We start from the raw sequence: 23,110 nt of genomic DNA, 5'->3' as shown, positions 1-23,110 counted from the left end.
GGTATCCTTCCAGGTATCATTGCAAATGACCAGATCTCCCAGCAATCCTTCCAGGTAGCATTGTAAATGAACAAATCTCCCAGAAGTTCTTCCAGTTATCATTGTAAATGAACAGATTGTCCAGGTATCCTTCCATGTATCATTGTAAATGAACAGATCTCCCAGGTATCCTTCCAGGTATCATTGAAAATTAACAGTTCGTCCAGGTATCCTTCCAGGTATCATTGTAAATGAACAGATCTCCCAGGTATCCTTCCAGGTATCATTGTAAATTAACAGATCTCCGAGGTATCCTTCCAGGTATCATTGTAAATGAACAGATCTCCCAGGTATCCTTCCAAGTATCATTGTAAATGAACAGATCTCCCAGGTATCCTTCCAGGTATCATTGTAAATTAACAGATCTCCGAGGTATCCTTCCAGGTATCATTGTAAATGAACAGATCTCCCAGGTATCCTTCCAAGTATCATTGTAAATTAACAGATCTCCCAGGTATCCTTCCAGGTATCATTGTAAATTAACAGATCTCCCAGTTATCATTCCAGATATCATTGTAAATGAACAGATCTCCCAGGTATCCTTCCAGGTATCATTGTTAATGAACAGATCTCCCAGGTATCCTTCCAGGTATCATTGTAAATGAACAGATCTCCCAGCAATCCTTCCAGGTAGCATTGTAAATGAACAGGTTGCCCAGGTATTCTCCCAGGTATCATTGCAAATGAACAGATCTCCCAGGTATTCTTCCAGTTATCATTGTAAATGAACAGATCTCCCAGGTATCCTTCCAGGTATCATTGTAAATGAACAGGTCGTCAAGGTATCCTTCCAGGTATCATTGTAAATGAACAGATCTCCCAGGTATCCTTCCAGGTATCATTGTAAATGAACAGATCTCTCAGGTATCCTTCCAGGTATCATTGCAAATGACCAGATCTCCCAGGTATCCTCCCACGTATCATTGTAAATGAACAAATCTCCCAGAAGTTCTTCCAGGTATCATTGTAAATGAACAGATCTCCCAGGTATCCTTCCAGGTATCATTGCAAATGACCAGATCTCCCAGCAATCCTTCTAGGTAGCATTGTAAATGAACAAATCTCCCAGAAGTTCTTCCAGTTATCATTGTAAATGAACCGATTGTCCAGGTATCCTTTCAGGTATCATTGAAAATGAACAGTTCGTCCAGGTATCCTTCCAGGAATCATTGTAAATGAACAGATCTCCCAGGTATCCTTCCAGGCATCATTGTAAATTAACAGATCTCCCAGGTATCCTTCCAGGTATCATTGTAAATTAACAGATCTCCCAGTTATCATTCCAGATATCATTGTAAATGAACAGATCTCCCAGGTATCCTTCCAGGTATCATTGAAAATGAACAGTTCGTCCAGGTATCCTTCCAGGAATCATTGTAAATGAACAGATCTCCCAGGTATCCTTCCAGGTATCATTGTAAATTAACAGATCTCCGAGGTATCCTTCCAGGTATCATTGTAAATGAACAGATCTCCCAGGTATCCTTCCAAGTATCATTGTAAATTAACAGATCTCCCAGGTATCCTTCCAGGTATCATTGTAAATTAACAGATCTCCCAGTTATCATTCCAGGTATCATTGTAAATTAACAAATCTCCCAGAAGTTCTTCCAGTTATCATTGTAAATGAACAGATTGTCCAGGTATCCTTCCATGTATCATTGTAAATGAACAGATCTCCCAGGTATCCTTCCAGGTAGCATTGTAAATGAACAGGTTGCCCAGGTATCCTCCCAGGTATCATTGTAAATGAACAGGTTTCCCAGGTATCCTTCCAGGTATCATTGTAAATAAACAGGTAGTCCAGGTATCCTTTCAGGCATCATTGTAAATGAACAGGTTTCCCAGGTATCCTTCCAGATATAATTGTAAATGAACAGATCTCCTAGGTATCCTTTCAGGTATCATTGTAAATGAAGAGATCTCCCAGTTATCCTTCCAGATATCATTGTAAATGAACTGATCTCCCAGGTATCCTTCCAGGTATCATTGTAAATGAACAGATCTCCCAAGTATCCTTTCAGGTATCATTGTAAATGAACAGATCTCCCAGTTATCCTTCCAGATATCATTGTAAATGAATTGATCTCCCAGGTATCCTTCCAGGTATCATTGTAAATGAACAGATCTCCCAGGTATCCTTCCAGATGTCATTGTAAATGAACAGGTTGCCCAGGTATCCTTCCTGGTATCACTGTAAATGAACAGATCTTCCAGGCATCCTTCCAGGGATCATTGTAAATGAACAGATCTACCAGGTATCCTCCCAGGTATCATTGTAAATGAACACGTTGCCCAAGTATCCTTCCAGGTATCATTGTAAATGAACAGATCTCCCAGGTATCCTTCCAGATATCATTGAAAATGAACAGTTCGTCCAGGTATCCTTCCAGGTATCATTGTAAATGAACAGGTTTTCCAGGTATCCTTCCAGGTATCATTGTAAATGAACAGGTCATCCAGGTATCCTTCCAGGTATCATTGTAAATGAACAGATCTCCCAGTTATCCTTCCAGATATCATTGTAAATGAACAGATCTCCCAGGGATCCTTTCAGGTATCATTGTAAATGAACAGACCTCCCAGGTATCCTTCCAGATATCATTGTAAATGAACAGATCTCCCAGGTATCCTTTCAGGTATCATTGTAAATGAACAGATCTCCCAGTTATCCTTCCAGATATCATTGTAAATAAACAGGTCGTCCAGGTATCCTTCCAGGTGTTATTGTAAATGAACAGATCTCCCAGCAATCCTTCCAGGTAGTATTGTAAATGAACAGGTTGCCCAGGTATCCTCCCAGGTACCATTGTAAATGAAAATATCTTCCAGGTATCCTCCCAGGTATCCTTGTAAATAAACAGGTAGTCCAGGTATCCTTTCAGGCATCATTGTAAATGAACAGATCTCCCAGGTATCCTCCCAGGTATCATTGTAAATGAACAGATCTCCCAGGTATCCTTCCAGGTATCTTTGTAAAGGAACAGATCTCCCAGGTATCCTCCCAGGTATCATTGTAAATGAGCAAGTTGTCAAGGTATCATTCCAGGCATCATTGTAAATGAACAGGTTTCCCAGGTATCCTTCCAGGTATCATTGTAAATTAACAGGTTTCCCAGGTATCCTTCCAGGTATCATTGCAAATGAACAGATTACCAGGTATCCTTCAGGCATCACTGTAAATGAACAGGTTTCCCAGGTATCATTGCAAATGAACAGATTTCCCAGGTATCCTTCCAGGTATCATTGCAAATGAACAGATTACCAGGTATCCTTCCAGGCTTCATTGTAAATGAACAGGTTTCCTAGATATCCTTCCAGGTGTCATTGTAAATGAACAGGATTCCCAGGTAGCATTCCAGATATCATTGTAAATGAACAGGTTTCCCAGGTATCCTTCAGGTATCATTGTAAATTAACAGATCTCCCAGTTATCCTTCCAGATATCATTGGAAATGAACAGATCTCCCAGGTATCCTTTCAGGTATCATTGTAAATGAACAGATCTCCCAGGTATCCTTCCAGATATCATTGGAAATGAACAGATCTCCCAGGTATCCTTTCAGGTATCATTGTAAATGAACAGATCTCCCAGTTATCCTTCCAGGTATCATTGTAAATGAACAGATCTCCCAGGTATCCTTCCAGATATCATTGGAAATGAACAGGTTGCCCAGGTATCCTTCCAGGTATCACTGTAAATGACCAGATCTTCCAGGCATCCTTCCAGGTATCATTGTAAATGAACAGATCTCCCAGATATCCTCCCAGGTATCATTGTAAATGAACACGTTGCCCAAGTATCCTTCCAGGTATCATAGTAAATGAACAGAAATCCCAGGTATCCTTCCAGATATCATTGTAAATGAACAGGTTTCCGAGGTATCCTTCCAGGTATCATTGAAAATGAACAGTTCGTCCAGGTACCCTTCCAGGCATGATTGTAAATGAACAGGTTTTCCAGGTATCCTTCCAGGTATCATTGTAAATGAACAGTTCATCCAGGTATTCTTCCAGGTATCATTGTAAATGAACAGGTCGTCCAAGTATTCTTCCAGGTATCATTGTAAATGAACAGGTGGTCCAAGTATTCTTCCAGGTATCATTGTAAATGAACAGTTCATCCAGGTATTCTTCAAGGCATCATTGTAAATGAACAGGTTTCCCAGGTATCCTTCCAGGTGTCATTGTAAATGAACAGGTTTCCCAGGTATCCTTCCAGATATCATTGTAAATGAACAGGTTTCCCAGCAATCCTTCCAGGTATCATTGTAAATGAACAGGTTTCCGAGGTATCCTTCCAGGTATCATTGAAAATGAACAGATCACCCAGCAATCCTTCCAGGTAGCATTGTAAATGAACAGATCACCCAGCAATCCTCCCAGGTATCATTGTAAATGAACATATCTTCTAGGTATCCTCCCAGGTATCCTTGTAAATTAACAGGTACTCCAGGTATCCTTTCAGGCATCATTGTAAATGAACAGATCTCCCAGGTATCCTCCCTGGTATCATTGTAAATGAGCAGGTTTCAAGGTATCCTTCCAGGCATCATTGTAAATGAACAGGTTTCCCAGGTATCCTTCCAGGTATCATTGTAAATTAACAGGTTTCCCAGGTATCCTTCCAGGTATCATTGTAAATGAACAGATTACCAGGTATCCTTCCAGATATCATTGTAAATGAACAGGTTTCCCAGGTATTCTTCCAGGTATCATTGCAAATGAACAGTTCATCCAGGTATTCTTCCAGGTATCATTGTAAATGAACAGTTCGTCCAGGTTTCCTTCCAGGTATCATTGTAAATGAACAGATCTCCCAGTTATCCTTTCAGGTATCATTGTAAATGAACAGATCTCCCAGTTGTCCTTCCAGATATCATTGTAAATGAACTAATATCCCAGGTATCCTTCCAGGTATCATTGTAAATGAACAGATCTCCCAGTTGTCCTTCCAGATATCATTGTAAATGAACTAATATCCCAGGTATCCTTCCAGGTATCATTGTAAATGAACAGATCTACCAGGTATCCTTCCAGATATCATTGTAAATGAACAGATCTCCCAGGTATCCTTCCAGATATCATTGTAAATGAACAGGTTGCCCAGGTATCCTTCCAGGTATCACTGTAAATGAACAGATCTTCCAGGCATCCTTCCAGGTATCATTGTAAATGAACAGATCTCCCAGGTATCCTCCCAGGTATCATTGTAAATGAACACGTTGCCCAAGTATCCTTCCAGGTATCATTGTAAATGAACAGATCTCCCAGGTATCCTTTCAGATATCATTGTAAATGAACAGGTCGTCCAGGTATCCTTCCAGATATCATTGTAAATGAACAGGTCGTCCAGGTATTCTTCCAGATATCATTGCAAATGAACAGGTCGTCCAGGTATTCTTCCAGCTATCATTGTAAATGAACACGTTGCCCAGATATGCTTCCAGGTATCATTGCAAATGAACAGGTCGTCCAGGTATTCTTCCAGGTTTCATTGTAAATGAACAGGTTAACCAGGCATAGTTGGTTAATCCAGTTACGATCTGGTTTGGTAATCTCCAAAAGATTGCTTTCTAAAAATAAATTTATAGTACCCAATTCTTCCTTTTTTCACTTCAGGGACAATTTAGCGTGGCCATTCCTCCTACCCTGCACATCTTTGGGTTGTGGGGGTGAGACCCACGCCGATATGCGGTGAATGTACAAACTTCACACAGACAGTGACCCGGGGTCATGTTCAAAACAGGGTCCTCGATGTTGTGAGGCAGCGGTGCTAACCACTGCACCACCATGCCGCTCCTTCCTAATGATTGCTGGGGCATTTTTAAGACCTGGTATAGGTTTCTGGAGGCGATGCACACTAAGATTCCTTTCGCTCTGGGGGTCTTAGGGACTTGTGAATATCCTTTTTATGATGTTGATTTTACTGAGGTACACAGAGTGACCTACCTACCATCCGCACAGACAGTGGTTAGCATTGTCGTTTCACAGTTCCAGGGTCCCAGGTTCGATTACCGGCTTGGGTCCCTGTCTGTGCGGAGTCTGCGCGTTCTCCCTGTGACTGGGTTTCCTCCAGGTGCTACAGTTTCCTCCCACAGTCCAAAGATGTGCAGATTGGGTGCTAAATTTAGCCATGCTAAATTGCCCTTAGTGTCGAAAAAAGTGTTGGTGGGGATACTGGGGATAGGGTGGAAGTGTGGGTGCTCTTTCCAAGGGCCAGTGCAGACTTGATGGGCTGAATGGCCTCCTTCCGCACTGTAAATTCTATGATTCTATGATCTGTATAGTCCTCAATACGTGGAATTGGTTATGAATTGGTCCTGTGCATTGACTACTGGAAGGTTGGTGCAATGATGAGTCTATCTGGTTTTGGAATCAGTATAATGGGGAGCTCAAGCTCGTCTGGCTGGGCTCTATTATATCATTGCCTAGCTTGCTTTTGAATTCTTGCTTGTCCTAAGCCAGCGTATCAGGGCTCAGTGGGCAGGGATTTGCTTTGTTGGTGAAGAATTCCCTATATCCACTGTTGGTGGGGGCTGCCCTGTCTGGTCCCTACACATTTCTTGAAGCAGAATGGCTACATCCTTCTGCTGCTCTTGTATCAGGTGAGCTAATAGGGCTTTTAAGTCTTCCAGAATTTCATTGTCAACCTAACAGCCGGTGGTGTAACCTGGGAGCCCTCCAATTCATTCATCCTCCTTGTTTGACTCCCCCGGCTGACCTTGGTTATATCTACCCTCTTATGGCAAACACTCACTGGTTGACTAGATCTGCAACTATGGTTTAGCATGTTAAGCTGGCATAACCAGTGCTTTTTCCTCCCTAACAGGGGTATGGATCAAGTAATTGGCCACCAAATATGAGCCTCTGCTAGGGTTATTTGGTCGGGGTAGCAGCACTACGTGGTCTCCTGGCTGGAGAGTGCAGGTTGTTACGTGTCTGTCTGTCTGTTTAATCGTAATTTGTTGGGAAGCCTTTAAATGCCCTGTGACCATAGCACAGATGTTAAAAGAGTTGTTCCAGGAAAGTGGAGATCTACCCCAGCAGAGAGGCATCCTCCCTGAGCTCCAGGAACTATTTCTATTTTGGACCTAATCATCGTCCTTGTGGAGTCAGTTTCCTGGTTTTATTACTGTCACTTGTGGGTCATTGACCTGTAGCCACCATTTGCTAAACTGAGGCCTCCATTGTTGCCAACATGTTTTAGTCAGGATTTACCTGGCTACAAGTGACTTGTACAGATAGTCTGTATAGTTCTGTTAAAATGATTTATTTACACTATTTACAAGAAATCATAAAAAGCATATGATTGTTCAGGAGGCAGACTGTTCTGCTCCAGCTCTCCTGGAGCTTCTTGGTTATCTGAATTCTGATGTCAAAGTTGCATCATTAATATTCTAGTCTCAATAACATGTTCATTGCTCTATAATGGCCACTGGAGACGGGTGGGTTTGCGACCCGGAATCAATCCTGCCTTCCGATTCCCACCTTCGCCAGGGAAATCCAGCTCCAAATCCTTCTTTTTCTTTCTTCTCCCCCTCTTTCACAAAGCTCCAGGTAATTTTTCTAAATATATCCTTATGTGGCAAGGTGTCAAATTTTGTTCAGTAACACTTCTTTTGAAGCACAATGCAATTAAAGGCTGTATATAAGTCAAAGTTGCTGTTGGTGTTGTTTTTGTTATCATCACGGCTAACCTTGTACTGTACAGGTACCCGCCTGACCACACCGGAAGGTGAACCCGACCTCGCCGCCCCACAATACCAGACTAACCCACGTACAAACCCCTCCAGTGAATCTGCCACCGCTACCATCATCCACGACTCCATCAGACGTAACCACCTACCTTACGGAAATCCAGCCCTCCCATCTAAGGGCAACCACTGACCCAGGAAGCAAGGAAAATGCGCTGGTCTGAAGGTGAGACTTAAATTATGCGGCTTCAAGCGATTGAAAACAAGCTGGATGACCTCAATGCTAGACTTACCTCCCAGAGGGAAGTGAGGAACTGCTGTGTGCCCTGCTTCATCGAGACATGGCTTACTCCGGTCACACCAGACTGCGCCATCCAACCCAAAGGCTTTGAGATCCACTGGATGGGCCGCACGATGGCCTCAGGCAAGTCGAAGGGCGGGAGTGTTTGTCTCCTCATCAACACCTCCTGGTGCTCGGATGTGGTGCTCGGAATCTCTGGGGCTGGAGCATCCCTCCCCGATGAACTGAACAAGTTCTATGCCCTCTTTGAACAGTCAGCCAATACATCAGTGCCATCCGCCCCAACAGCCTTGGACACACCAATACCCACTATTACAGCCTCGGAGCTAAGGGCTTCCTTCTTGAAAGTAAACCCACGGAAAGCGACGGGCCCCTACAGAGTCCCTGGGCGAGCACTCAGAGCCTGCGCTGACCAACTGGCGAATGTATTCGCAGATATCTTCAACACCTCACTTCTCCGCTCCGAGGTTCCGACCTGCTACAAGAAGACCACCATAATACCAGTTCCAAAGAAGAACAAGTAGACTTGCCTCAATGACTACCGACCAGTGGCCCTGACGTCTGTTATGAAATGCTTTGAACGACTAGTCATGAGATGGATCAACGCTAGCTTCCCAGATGATCTCGATCCATTGCAGTTTGCCTACCGCGGCAACCAATCCACAGCAGATGCTATCTCTCTGGCCCTACAAACAACTCTCGAACATCTTGACAACAAGGACACCTACGTCAGACTGTTGTTCATAGACTACAGCTCCGCCTTCAACACCATTATCCCAACAAAACTACTAACCAAACTCTGCAACTTTGGACTTGACCCCTCCCTGTGCAGCTGGATCCTTGACTTCCTCACCAACTGACCGCAATCTCTCAGGATAGGTAACAATACCTTCTCCACAACAGTCCTCAACACCGGGGCCCCACAAGGATGTGTGCTCAGTCCTCTACTGTACTCCCTATACACACACGACTGTGTGGTAAGATTCAACTCAAATTCTGTAAGTTTGCAGATAATATGACTGTGGTGGGTCGTATCTCAAACAACAACGAATCAGACTACAGAAGGGAGATAGATCACTTGGTTGCATGTGTTGCTCTTTTTAGCCTTAGTCTATTGGCTCTGATTACGTCACCTTTGCTCACGAGTCGCCAGGTATCTTTATGATACCGCCACGTGATTCAAGTTCAGGTTATGATTAATAATACAGCACACCGCTTAGTAAGGATTAAAACAACGGTCATTTATTATATACAACAAGCAATATTAATACCCTAATACTACTTTCTATATAATAAACCTATCACTACTGGCCAATACTTAACTTAGGAAGAGCCCACCAGGTCAGGGAAACGAATGGCTTGGCCAATCAGATCTGGCCCGCGGGATTCAAAAGGCAGCTACAGGTCGGTGGCTAGGTGTCTCTACCGGATAGCGATCGCTGGATTCAAACTTACTGTTGCCGGTTGCTGTTCTTGCGAAGGTCTCGAGCAGGCGAAGAGGAGAGAGAGAGAGATCTGAACTTGGCCCCTCACTTTTATAGGGCCCAGGGGCTTCCCGCCTTCCGGGGCGGCCCTTGACTCTGAGTCCCAAGTGATTGGATTTGTTCCCAATCCCTGGGGTCGATGTGTCCAATGGTGAGGCGATTCCTCGATCGGGGGGTGGTCGTTCACCTGTCTTTGTTTCGGCCACTGCAGGCACCGACAGGTCTGGCCCTTGCAATTGTTCCCGGGGATAGCCGATTTAACTGCAGATGTCTGGATAGATGGGCTGCAAACAGTCCTGAATGTAACTGCAAATACCTGAGTTGATGGGCTGTTGATAGCCCTGAGTATCGATTTGGGCTAACTTCCCCAGAGCCGAATATGCAATACTGTCTGCAGCTGCCTGCTTGTGCCTTGTTAGCTGCTTTTCCCAGCAGTCTTTCGGGTTAGCAATTTCAAACTGGGTTTTGGCCAGATTAATCGGAACGCAGCCATTTTATGTGGCTACACATGGTGTACCGAAAACAACCTCTCACTAAATGTTGGAAAGACCAAGGAACTGATCATCGACTTCAGGAAGCGTAGCACGCCATACCCCCTCGTCTATATCAATGGCTCCGAAGTAGAGATGGTCAATAGCTTTAGGTTCCTGGGGGTCACCATCACCAGCAGTCTATCCTGGTCCACTCACGTTGATGCAACAGTCAAGAAAGCCCAACAACGTCTCAACTTCCTACGGAAGCTGAAGAAATTTGGCATGTTTGCATCGACTCTCACAAACTTCTACAGATGTGCCATAGAGAGCATCCTAACCGGCTGCATTACAACTTGGTATGGCAAATGTTCAGCCCAAGATTGCAAGAAACTGCAGAGTGTAGTGAACTCAGCCCAACGCATCACACAAGCTTGCCATTCTCCCATTGATTCTGTATACACCTCCCGCTGACTCAGAAAGGCGGACAGCATTGTCAGAGACCCCTCCCACCCAGGCTTTGCCTTCTTCCAGTCCCTTTCATCAGGCAGAAGATACAGAAGTCTGAAGACCTGCACATCCAGACATAGGAACAGCTTCTTCCCCACAGCTATTAGACTCCTCAACGACTCTCCTTTGGACTAATCTGTTCCCTGTAAGAACACGATTCACGACACCCTATGCTGTCCTTGTTTGGCCCTTGTTTCACACTGTAACCAATCACTATTTGTTGATGTACCATTGTCAATGTACTCTGTTGATTATTCTTTTGTCTACTACGTACGTACTGTGTACGTTCCCTTGGCCGCAGAAAAATACTTTTCACTGTTCTTCGGTACGTGTGACAATAAATATCAATAAAAGTACTGGACACCAACCCACAATTTCCAGTTACTTTGTTTTTACATGATTTAATTTGAAATTCAACAGGTGCCAGCATATATCCTCAAATACTTTCTTACACAAATCGATGATACAAATGTAGTATCATGTAGATATTTTCACACACCAGCACATTAGACTTCTAAGAAAATCTTTGATTGTTTTAATAGTGTGCAATAATATAGTAAGATTTGGTGATCCTAGCATCATTCTTCTTTCTGTATATTAAAGTATAAAGATTGTGCTACAGCTATCTGGCAACTTACAGGTACAGTGAGGATAACATACAATATATCATTATACCAAGCCTGTTATGCATGTCTTCTATGACTGTGAAGATCAGTTTCACACCTATATTGAATATTGTTACCCATTTATTTTTAACTTTTTGTCTCTACCAGTTGCTGCGAGAGTTGAAGCACCCCAACGTGATTGCTTTGCAGAAGGTGTTTCTTTCACACAGTGACAGAAAAGTCTGGCTCCTGTTTGATTATGCAGAACATGATTTATGGGTAAGGACATGATCACTAGAATCTCAATCACTCCAAATTCCTTATGCAACAAAGGTGCCAACTTGATTAGATCTTCCAGATCCATCCTCTATTGTCTGTCAAAACAACCACTGTTAGTTCCTCAAAATTTCCAATCACGAATATGTATTTATATGCTCCTCCTCTCCATAATAATTTTATATATAGATGTAGGCGACCTATGCGGAAGCTGTTTTGAAGAAACGTATTTGTTTATTCTGACTTTTTACTTAGCACACAGAGTCAAATATATTGGCCAGGATTCTCCGTTCCCCGCCATTATGATCAGGAATCCAGATCGGACGGAGAATGGAAGTTCGACCAAAAAATGAGATCACCGCTGGGCAGAGACCCGTTCCCATTCTTCACATCGCCTCCTCTGGCCATGGCGTGCAACTTTCCCTGCGCTGGCACAAACATGCAAACCATCAATTTACACACATTTCAATGTGATTAACGGGCTAGCTGCCCAGTTCTCCAGCCCCAATCTCCTGTTATGCTCCATCCCTCCCAGACAGGAGTCAGGCGGGCGTAATTTGGTGCAAGTATTTACAAATGGGGCCCGGCCCCATGGCCTGTGAGGGGGAGCAAAGAGGTGAGAAAGCGTTTTACATTAATCGGGCTTGCTAGGGGATGTATGCCTGTTGCTCTGGGACTAGTGGGGTCCGACTGACTCAGGGTATCTCCCTCGGGATCAGGGTGCCCTGGCAGAAACTTCCATTGCTGCTCTAAAAGCATTGCACCCCACCCCTTTGATGTAACTTAAAGCTCCTGACTGTTGAGACTGTTGACTGCTGCCAGCATCCAGGAAATGCTCTAATATCTCCTGATCATGTGGGAACCCATCCAGTCCACCCACCTGGAGACCCTTATGTCTCAGCAGTATAATCAAGAGGATGAGCATGGCCATGAGCAGTCACTGGACCACTGGGTTTTGGCACTTCTCATTGCACACCTTAGATGCACAGATGCAGAGCAGAGGAAGCAGGGAATTAACAGAGTTGACCCAAGCAAAGGACACACGTACTGGTGCTGCAGGAACTCTCCCTGGCACACTGCCACAATCAGAGTAACAACCTCACTCGTGAGACTATTAGCTAACCCACTCATAAGGAACAGACAATGTCCTCCAAGCCCTGCAGGTCTACAGTGCCCCATTGGTATTAAACCGTGTGAATCCGTCCATCCCTGACTCACCCAGGAAGCCTGACCATATCCCTGTCACAACCTCTTTGTAAAAATTACACAGGAGCTATGCTCCCAGAAAAGGACCTGTCGACACAACAGTCTCTTAGCATAGAGCCGCATGCCTGCACAGTATGAATGTCTCCACCGCACAACCAGCTGCCACCCTTCTGGCGGGAGGGGAACAAGGCTCACTCGGTGAGGAAACCCACAATAGACCCCACTGGGAGAAACAGGACAAGGGTCACAGAGCCCATCGCTAACACATGCCATGGCAGCCACTGGTACCCCAATGGGCAGAGACGGGTGTTGAGGATAGAGACTTCCCACAACCAGTCACTGATGGGGACAAGGATGCAATTTAGACAATATGATCTTGAATGGGGCAGCGGAGGGGTGCGTGGTGGGATGTTGGGGGTGGTGCAGCAGTGCAACTCAGGGTGGTCATGTAATTTGGTGGCTATGGCTAGTATAGGGAACTGTCATCTTGGCTGGCAGTCTCTGTAACTGCAGAGACATGGATTTCCGACTACAGCCATCAATGCTACCTATCTACATGGTCGCTGCTGCTATCGTGGTGGCACGGTGGAGAGAGCACAGCAGGAGCCTGCCCAGAGCAGCAGGGGCCAGCTGGTGAGGCCCAAGGTGCTGCCCGTCCACCAGGCTGAGGAGATGGTGCGAAGGCGGTGCCACATCAGGCCACATTTAAACCGTCACCTCTTATCCTTCGAGGAGGTACTGGACCGCGTGTGCAGGCGCCAACTTCAGCTCACCAAGGACACCGTGCGACACCTGTGCCAGATGGTAGTGCACCTCGCACAGTGAGGGTTAGGAGGAGGACACTCACTTCCAGTGGCCATCAAGTTGACATTGGCCTCGAACATATTGCCTCTTGCTTATTCACAATCGTCCGCCCACAGGTGCATCCGAGATGTCACGAATGTCCTATGCGCCGGCAGCAACCTGCATCCACTTTAACCTTGACCAGAGCCACCTGTATGCCTGCGCGGCAGGATTTGCTGCTATTGCTGGCATACCCAGGTCCACGGGGTTATTGATGGCATGCATGTCGCACTCAGAGAACCAGCCCGACAGGGGGTGCCCTTCATTAACAGGAAGGACTCCCTGAATGTGTAGTTGGTGTGCATTCACCAGCTGCACAGACGTGCACGATATGCAGACAGTGTGCACAGCGCTTACGTCCTGGTGCACTCGGAGGTTCCCGGCACTTTTGAGGCGCTCCCTCGGGTGAGGGGTTGGCCAGTGGGCGACAACGCCTTCTTACTGAGGCCATGGCTGATGACGCCAGAGGCACCAGACCGAGGCAGAGAACTGTTCTAATGATGCTCACTCAGCAACCAGGAGCGTCATCGAGCGATACATCTGGCTCCTAAAAATGCACGTCCGCTGCCTGGACCACTCTGGTGGGCCTCCCAATACAACCCCCCCTAGAGGGTCGGATGCATCGTGGTAGCCTGCTGCATCCTACACAACATGGCGCGGTGGCGGGGCGGCATGCTGGAGAGGGGGGAAGTAAGGCAGGCCTCGTCGGACAGGGATGGTGTCCAGGTAAAGCCAGCCAAGGACCTGGAGCTGGCTCGACAGGCCGCCGAATGAGTCATTCAGGACCGTCGCACCAGGACAACCTGATCCCATCCCGATTTTTCAATTAGGAGGCGTCGGAAAGGCCCTACCACTTTGTCCTCCCGTCAGTGTGCTCAGTGGTCCCCTGGCTACTCCATGGGACGGAGGGGAAGTTCAGGCGAGATCTGGAACCCCGATTGTCACCTGGCCCTGCTGGTCCTGGAGGCCCACCCTCGTCTGAACCATGGTGTTGATGCCTTCAGCCATGGAGCTCTGTGACTGGGACATGTCCTTCATTACCTCAGCCTTGTCCCTCTGTGACTGTGACATGTCCCTCTGAGACTTGCTACGGTCAGGCAGCTCACAGCCAATGCTCTCAATGCCCTCAGCCATGATGCTTTATGAGCCAAGCTCTGGAGTGCTGCAACAATGTCCATCTGCACCCGGGACATGTCCACCTGTGGCTGGGCCCTCCTGCCCTGCACATTAGCCATGGACAGCACAGTGCACCCAATCCTTGAATGTCCTGACACAGGACTCTGATTTCTTGCCCCAGTCCTTCCATCCTTCAGTGTTGGCCTGGGTGCTACGCATTGTCGGCAACATCCCCTGCGCCTGAAGGCCCTTGGACCCCACCAGCTGTCCTTGCAGGCGATGGGATAAACTTTTCCAGAGGCGCGCCATTTGTTCCAAGGGATCGGACTGCCCTCCACCTGTCTGCTCCGTCGGGAGTCGCTGCCTCCACCTGAGGTGTGTGTGTGGTACTCACCAGAGGGATGCCTGATCAGTAATAGCTCCCACGATTATGGCCAGCTTTATCCTTGGAGATACAGAAAGGACATTGTGAGATGCCGGCACGCCAGTTTTAAATTGCGGGGGGGGGGAGGTTTCTAGCTGGCGGCATGTGTGGGCAAGGCATCTGGCCAAAGAGGGAGGATATAAAGGGAAGAGTGGACAGAATAAAATACTTTCCCTTGGTGGAGAATTCTAAAACCAGGGGACATAGATTCAAGATAAGTGACAGAAGGTGTAGAGGGGACATGAGGAAGACCTTTTTTTATCCAGAGGGTCTGGAATTCGCTGCCCGAGTTGGTGGAGGCAGAGACCCTAAACTTATAAAAAGTACCTTGATCTGCACCTTGGGTGCTGTAAGCTACTGGACTATGGACCGGGTGCAGGAAGGTGGGATTAGAAAGAGCACCTGGGTGTCATTTGGCTGGTAGGGACAAGATGGGCTGAATGGCCTCCTGTGCTGTAACGTTTCTATAATTCTATGTGTAGGAGTTCCTGGAGGATGGGTTCTGAGGAACATGCTGGCAGCAGGGGTGTTACTGCCATATAGGGGATTGGGGACACATGTGAGGGGTAAAGGGTGGGAGTGATGCCACCCGAGCTGCTCGAAGGAAGTCGTTCATCTTTTTCCTGCATTGCATACTGGTCCTCTTGGTGAGGCTGCCAGCAGTCACTGCAAATACCACATCCTCTCAGGCTTTGTTCATTATAGGTGGCTGCTGTCTCTGATCCACCCAGGGGACGAGGGTGCCTCTCCTCGACAGTATCCTGCATCCTGTTGATGTCGATATCCAGAAATCGGGGAACGGGTATTTTAGCTGCCGTGCTGTTGGGGCTGTAATGAAGTGTGGAGGCTGTGTGGAGCGCTTAAAAGCTGCTCCAGGTGTCATACCGCACTGGCGGGAGCACTTAGACTCTGGGACGGAGAATCCCGCCTATTGTTGGGGGAAGGTCATAGAGGTGAGAGTGGAATTTACTGGGTGGCGTTCTGAAGACATCATTCCTGCCGTTTAAAAAAAATTTGCAGCTCATCAGAGAGAACCAGCACGGAGTTGTAAAGGGTACATCATGTCTGATGATTCTGATTGAAATCTTTGGAAAGATGTCTAAAGTAGGGTGATGTCCATGGCCGTTATTTATGTTGATTTCTAGAAGGCATTTGATAAAGTACCTCATCCAAGACTCCTGAAGCTGAAACTCGTGGAATTTGAAGCAAATTATTGACCTGATTAGGAAATTGTCCGGTTGACAGGTGGCAGTTTTTATGGAGGCAGTTTGGAAAATCAAGGAGAGGCAGTGGCGCAGTGGTATTGTCACTGGACTAGTAATCCAGAGACCCAGCGTAATGCTCTGGGGATCCAGGTTCAAATCTCACCAGGGCAGATGATGAAATTTTAATTCAATAAAGTCTAATGATGACCATGAAACCGTTGTTGTAAAAACCCATAAGTGAAGGAAATCTGTTGCCCTTACCTGGTCTGGCAAAGATGGGGCTGCAGGTAGGGAATGCAGCCCCCGCAGCCCCAGTGATTTCTTTGTCTTAATTGACTGCCGCCTGTAAAGTTGAGGCAATAGTCCTGCTGGCTGTCCACATGTGGCGGCAATCTACTTTTCATTCTGATGTCAGGCTGTCCACCCAATCGACAAAATTCCAACCATTGGACTTTGGAGCATGAGTAGTGCAGATTTACTAGAATTATATTTGGAGTTCGAGTTTAATTTTGAGGAGAGATTTCACAAAATAAGATGGTATTCCCTCGAGTTTAAGCGGTTGCAAGGTGATTTTAGAGAGGAACAAATAAAGTACATAGAAATAAACTATCTGCATCAGTTGGAGAGTTTAGGACTAGAGGATATCGTTGAAAAAAGAGTCAGACATTTCAGGAGCACATCTATATACAAAGGCTGGTAGATGTTTGGAACTCTCTTCCACAAAAGGCAATTAATGCTCGATTAGTTGTTAATTCTAAATCTGAGATTAATAGATTTTTGTTAACCAAAGGGATTAAAGGTGGTATTTTTTATAAGTAATGTTAATTATTCCAAACGTATATAAAAAAAGTTACAACACATAAACAAACTGGGAATCAAGCTTCCCAACAATCAACTATAAATTTTTCCCTTTTTCACCAGCCTCCCCCTCCCAGCTTTTTGCAGCCCCAGAACATGTGCGCGTGATTCGCTGTCTCCGTCCACACCCCTCACACTCGATCTGCCACCCCCTGGAAAAACCCACCGTAAACTTGCACAGGAGGTGGTCTCATTTACCCTTCACAGTGCCTCACTCCATACTCCCTAATTGATCTCCCCTCCCAACTCCGCTTCCCATTTCTCCTTGATCACCACCTGCTCGCCTCCTTGCTCCCCCAGCCAATTGTATATATCCCCAATTCTTCCCTCCCCTTCCACATTCGGAAGCAGCAGTCGCTCCAACAGAGTGTATCCCGGCAACTTAGGGAACCCCCTCCAGACCTTTCACACAAAGTCCCTAACCTGCAGATACCTGAACTCACTCCCCATCGGCAACTCTACCCTCTCCCTTAGCTCCTCCAGACTGGTGAACCCTTCCTCCAAATACAGATCCCTCACCTTGGCCAGCCCCAATTCCCTCCACCTCCTGTATACACTATCCATCCCCCCACTGGCTCAAACCCATGATTCTCGCACGGCAGCGTTAACACCGACATCTCTTCCACCCTAAAATGCCTCCTCAACTGATTCCATATCTTCATCGTGGATTGCACCATTGGGCTCCCTGAATATCTACTCGGTGCCATTGCCAGCGATGTCGTCACCATAGCTTTCAAACTAGACCCCTTACAAGATTCCTCCTCCAACCTAACCCACTCAACCCCTTCTCCTTCCCACCATCGCAGCACCCTATCCACATTCGCCGCCCAATAATAATGAAGCAGGTCCGGCAAAGGCAATGCCAACCAAAGGGAATGCCAAAGTGCTGCCTTTGAGAAAGATGGTATATGGTGTTAGGTCATAGATCAGTCATGGATTCCCTAATGGAGTAACAGGCTCTTGGGGCTAAATGTCCTTCTCCTGTTCCTATGGAAGACACTGAACAGTGAACAAGAATGAACAATGAACAAAGAGTCCTTGATGTTCTCCTTGAAAGTACGAGTAGATATAAATACCAAACAAATTTGGGACTTTATAAATAGAGGCATAGAGTATAAGCATAAAAGAAGTAATAATAGATTTATACAGAACATTGGTTGAACCAGAGGCCTCTGTAATTATGTTCTCGAATTGTAGAAATAAAGTTAAAACCAGATTCATCAGAGGGGAAAATATATTTATGAGGAAAGATTTGAGATCCTGGAGTATGCGTACCATTGATGGCTCCCTGGGCCTGAGGCATCCCGGCGATGGTGGCAAATCCTGCAGCCCGAGCATTTTGGTGCGCCTGATCCAGGTCAAAGGGAATATATTGGGATGCCCGGGCATACAAAGCACCGTGACCTCCCGGTTGCACTTGTGGGCCGATGCCTGGAGAATCCCAGACGGGTCTCTGCTGTAGCCCTTCAATAGATTCAGGGCTGCAGTGACTTTCAAGGCCACAGGGAACAGGTGCCCTCCTACTCCACGTGGTGCCAGGTCCACGAGTGGCACAAGTGCTGCACTGTCTCCTTGGTGAGGCTGCGTCTTCGGCGGCACATGGTGTCTGACAGCTTGTTGTAGGACATGCGAGTCCTGTATAGCCAAGATCTCCTTCTCCGCTGTCTCCTTGGCCTGATGGGTGGCCGGGTCTTGAGTTGACCAGTGGCCCCCTGTTGTTCTGGCGCAGGCTCCAGCCTGGGTTGGCCTTGCCGCAATCGGTGACGTCTATCTGCCACCACTGTATTAATCAGATTTATTGCCAGCTCGAATAGCTTTAATATAAAATTCATCGTTACTCTGGGAGGAATGGGAGAAGGGGAGAGAGATGGTCAGTAAGATTATCCATCCCAGGACACTCAATCCCTCCCAACACCCCTTCTTCTAATCCTGGAGGCTGAACAACCCTACTCCATCTCTGACGGCATGCACCACCTCAGTTAACTGTCGGCCATAACACGGGCACTGCCCATGCTACCTCATAGTCACCAAAGGCCTCCCATCGAGCTGCTCTCTCTCCGCACATTAGTAGTAGCTCTTCATGTGCAATGGTTCATGGACGCCAAAGTGTGGCATGATGGCTCCTGGATCCCCCAGTGCAGGTTGGTGCTGCGGGGCACTAACCTATCTTTACTTTTTAAAAATAAATTTAGAATACCCAATTATTTTTTCCAATTAAGGGGCAATTTAGCGTGGCCAATCCACCTATCCTGCACATCTTTGGGTTGCGGGGGTGAAACCCATGCAGACGGGGAGAAAGTGCAAATTCCACATGGACAGTGACCCAGGGCTAGGATTCGAATCCAGGTCCTCAGCGCCATAGGCAGTAATGTTAACCACTGCGCCACCATACCGCCCCCTATCCTACCTTTCCTGATGTCTAGGCCCAACCTTCAATCCTCGGCAATTAAGGATTCCACTAACCCTAACTTGGAGAGTGTGTGTTACGACCCCCTCAAGGCACAAACTCTATATTGTATCCAGTTCCTCTTCTACACCTTGGAGGACAAACTCCCCAGGTGATTTGGGAGGTTGGGGGGGTTGGGGGGGGGGGGGTGGAGACTAGCTTTAATATAAAATTAGGAGGAACCTCACAGGATATAAACCCCGACCTGGGGGCAGGTGGGGAGGGTGACTCTATGGGTGGGGAATAGTGTAATTGTAGTCTTGTGACTGTTGTAAATAAAACTAGTTGTTATCCTGCCTACTTAGTGTTGTATGAAGTCCTTACCTTCAGCTAATACAGTGTGGTAGCTGAGACTCGTGAAGAATATATGATCATGGACAATTGATTGGACGATCATGACTCGCTGGAAACAGACAAGGGCCAGACTAATATGCACCGTGGACATCTTGTAATCTTATTGCTGTTCTGCCATAATAATGCACCTGGGCAGTCGGCTGTCAATGCATGATCAATAACTTAAAGCCCAATGGGGAATTAAATATTGCCCCCTACCTCGTGACTATCCCGCCTTCTCTCTCTGAATCTTTAGTCTCCCTCCAACCCAGATGTGGAGCTTTGAACCCCCCCAGGCCACTGGCAGCAATATGTGGTAGATTGTGCTCGGTTCTCTGGCGCTCACAGAGAGAATAGTAATGACTGTTGAGAAGATCCTTATTGAGGTACCCTATCATTTCTGAGTGGGCCTACCTGCTTGTATGGTGAAAAGTAGCTTCCAGGAAAGCCATGCAGTTAAGACGAGATAGAAAAAAATCCCTGTCTAAAAATCATGAGCTAACGGCCACACTAGTCTGAAAACGCCCGATCTCTCATCTCAGATGTTAAGCAGACTCAGGCCTGGTTAGTACTTGGATGGGAGACTACCTGGGAATACCAGGTATTTGGAGCGGCACAGCGGCCCAGTGGTTAGCACTGCTGCCTCACAGTTCCAGGGACCCGGGTTCAATTCCAGCCTCGGGTGACTGTCTGTGTGGAGTTTGCACTTTCTCCCGTGTGAGCGTGGGTTTCCACCGGGTGATCTGGTTTCCTCCCACAGTCCAAAAATGTGCAGGATAGGTGGATTAGCTATGCTAAATTGCCCCTTAGTGTCCAAAAGGTTAGGTGGTATTACAAGGATAGGGTGGAGGTGTGGGCTCTAATAGGGTGCTCTTTCCAAGGGCCGATGCAGAATCAGTAGGCCGAATGTCCTCCTTCTGTACTGTAAATGTGTTGATAACAGGTGCGCATTCTTGAAAGCACTTCAGGGTTGATGCAGCATGAAGTGCTGTGTTAGTATATGATAAGCTCCTTTGCCTGAGGCAACTGCTGCCAGAACTGGTGCCTATAATAGTTAATGGGAAGTGAAATGTCAACAAAATCCACAGAGCCTTTAATGCAAACAGAGGGCAGAGTGGCCATTGCAACATGACTGGACTTTGAAACGGACCTGAAATTATATACTTCAAAGGCTTTTCAGCAAGCAGAGAGACTGGCCATGCGACTCCCTCCCCCATCCTGGTGGAAACCCCTGACCTGAAGCCCTCCAGCCCAACCTGAGCCCCTCAAGCCCGGCTCCCATGAGGGCCCCTCCCTCCTCCACCATGGCTGCAGCTGATTTGCCCTTATGCACCCTAGAGGCAAGTTCTGAGCAGTACTTACCTCCTTGCTCCCCTTCGGGGTCGATGGCGCCTGGCCCCTGCTTTTAAGGGACAGTAGTGATTTGTGCCTGGGAGACTTCCTCGGGGGCCAGAACATTTGATTTAAATCTTGTTAATGAAAAACGTATTTTCATTATTGTAAAACAAATGTCAGGATCAGGGAATTTATTTGTTGTGGTGTCACCATTAAACAGTGTAAGGTAGAATGCTCGCAAAGTAAAATGCATTGCGTAGACATTAAGGTGAACTATTTTAAAATTTATTTTGCTTTTTATGCAGCATATTATCAAGTTCCATCGTGCCTCTAAAGTGAATAAAAAGCCAGTACAGCTACCAAGGGGAATGGTCAAATCACTGCTTTATCAAATACTAGATGGAATTCATTACCTCCATGCAAACTGGGTTCTTCACAGAGACTTGGTAAGTATAATACTCTCAGAAAGTTAATAAAGGAACTAAACCTGAGTTATCACATGCTTACATAAGAAATGTTATTGGATCCCAAAGCCCAATTTTGTGCTGGTGGTTACGTGTGCACCGCCAAGATCTATTTACACCCTATTATCTTTAAAGGACGAGTCAGTAAGTTCCATATGACCACATCAGACTGTCCATGCTTTGTAAACCAGAAAAACTGAGTAATGCTCAGGGCACGCCTTATTTGAATATGGTGCCTGAGATATACTCTGGGGAGAATCAGTAGTGCATTGATCTTTGGAAATTGTGTGTACTTTTATCTAGGTTTGCACAGGCCTGAAATGTTCAGTCAGACAGGATGCTCTGTTACTATGTTGATAAAATTAAAGCTTTCAAAAGAAGTCAGCTTGTTATTGTGAAAAGATGACCTTGAATTTGTCTGTTGCAAAGCAGAAGTGCTAGGTGGCTGATCGAAAGTATACATTATCGTTACCAATTAGCACTGAGCAATCTGCCTGGCAACCTTAAAGGTCATTAAACAAGGGTTATACTCACAACATGGCGTAACTTTGAGCGGATGGCCTTGAAGTTAGTCTCCTATTCAGATTTGTCTTCGTGTTTAGAAGTTTTGAATTTTACACACATATATAAAATACCTAGTTTTATGTAGTAGATATGTTCTTGAAAACCACTACTTAAAGCAAAATTACTTATATCAAAGTAACTTTTAAATGCATAATAGCAGGAGATGCATTTCCATCCCAAGATCTTTGGCCGGAGTGAATGAAATACACCATATTCATCAGCCAAAAATAGGCAAAACACAAAGCACACAATGTGCAAAAACAATTAACACTCACCATCAGTCAGGTGGGAAGGAGTTATTGAGAGATCGAAGACAAAGGGATCTCTCCTGTCTCAACTTTTGCTTTGAAGAATGCCCGAATGAATTCTTGAACTTGAGGGAGCATTGGGACCACTGACAGTGGAGTGGGAGATTGGGGAATGCAGAATAGTAGTGTGGGGCATTTGGGAGACTCGCAGCTGCCACAGCCGTACTCTGTTACACATTCGAACCCTGCCCCGGTAAGGCTGCTCCTGCCTCATTTATTCATTCACTCCTGGGCGAGTCAGAGATTCTGCTCTACTCGTCACCTCCAGCATTATTATCTCTGGGCTCAAATTGAACATATTTAAACTCTCCTCTCCCAGAGAAAAGTGCCGCTTCTGTTCAGCTTTGAGCTCAAACTATGCACACAGCCAAGCCTGGCTGCACTAACTACCACAGGAAATGGGGGGAATGGAGGAAGGGTGAGAAAGAGGATGTTGTGAGTAAATTGCCTGTGCAATACAATGAGTCAATATAGTTCCAAACTACTTAATTGCTGTGATGCACGATCAATTACAATTAAAGACGAGGTAGTAACATAACTGAAGGCTTTAATAGACTAGAACTGTTCCCCAGCAGCTTCGGTACAGAATGAGGGCTGTTGAGATGGCACCGGTTGTTATACCCTGC

General features: G+C 46.2%; 1 protein-coding gene across 1 annotated transcript in view; it reads left to right on the top strand.

Annotated features, from left to right (window-relative positions):
- Window positions 1-23,110, top strand: part of cdk19 (cyclin dependent kinase 19) — a 509,018-nt gene that overhangs the window by 119,252 nt on the left and 366,656 nt on the right. Inside the window, exons 3-4 of the mRNA XM_072500031.1 lie at window positions 11,275-11,385; window positions 21,454-21,594. Coding sequence (XP_072356132.1) covers window positions 11,275-11,385; window positions 21,454-21,594 — 252 coding nt within the window. The remainder of the gene's footprint in view (window positions 1-11,274; window positions 11,386-21,453; window positions 21,595-23,110) is intronic.

Source organism: Scyliorhinus torazame, chromosome 4 (genome assembly GCF_047496885.1).
Source record: "Scyliorhinus torazame isolate Kashiwa2021f chromosome 4, sScyTor2.1, whole genome shotgun sequence".
In the NCBI taxonomy this organism is placed as follows: Eukaryota; Metazoa; Chordata; class Chondrichthyes; order Carcharhiniformes; family Scyliorhinidae; genus Scyliorhinus; species Scyliorhinus torazame.
The sequence above is the reverse complement of the archived record's forward strand: the minus strand, read 5'-3'. Positions and strand labels throughout refer to the sequence as shown.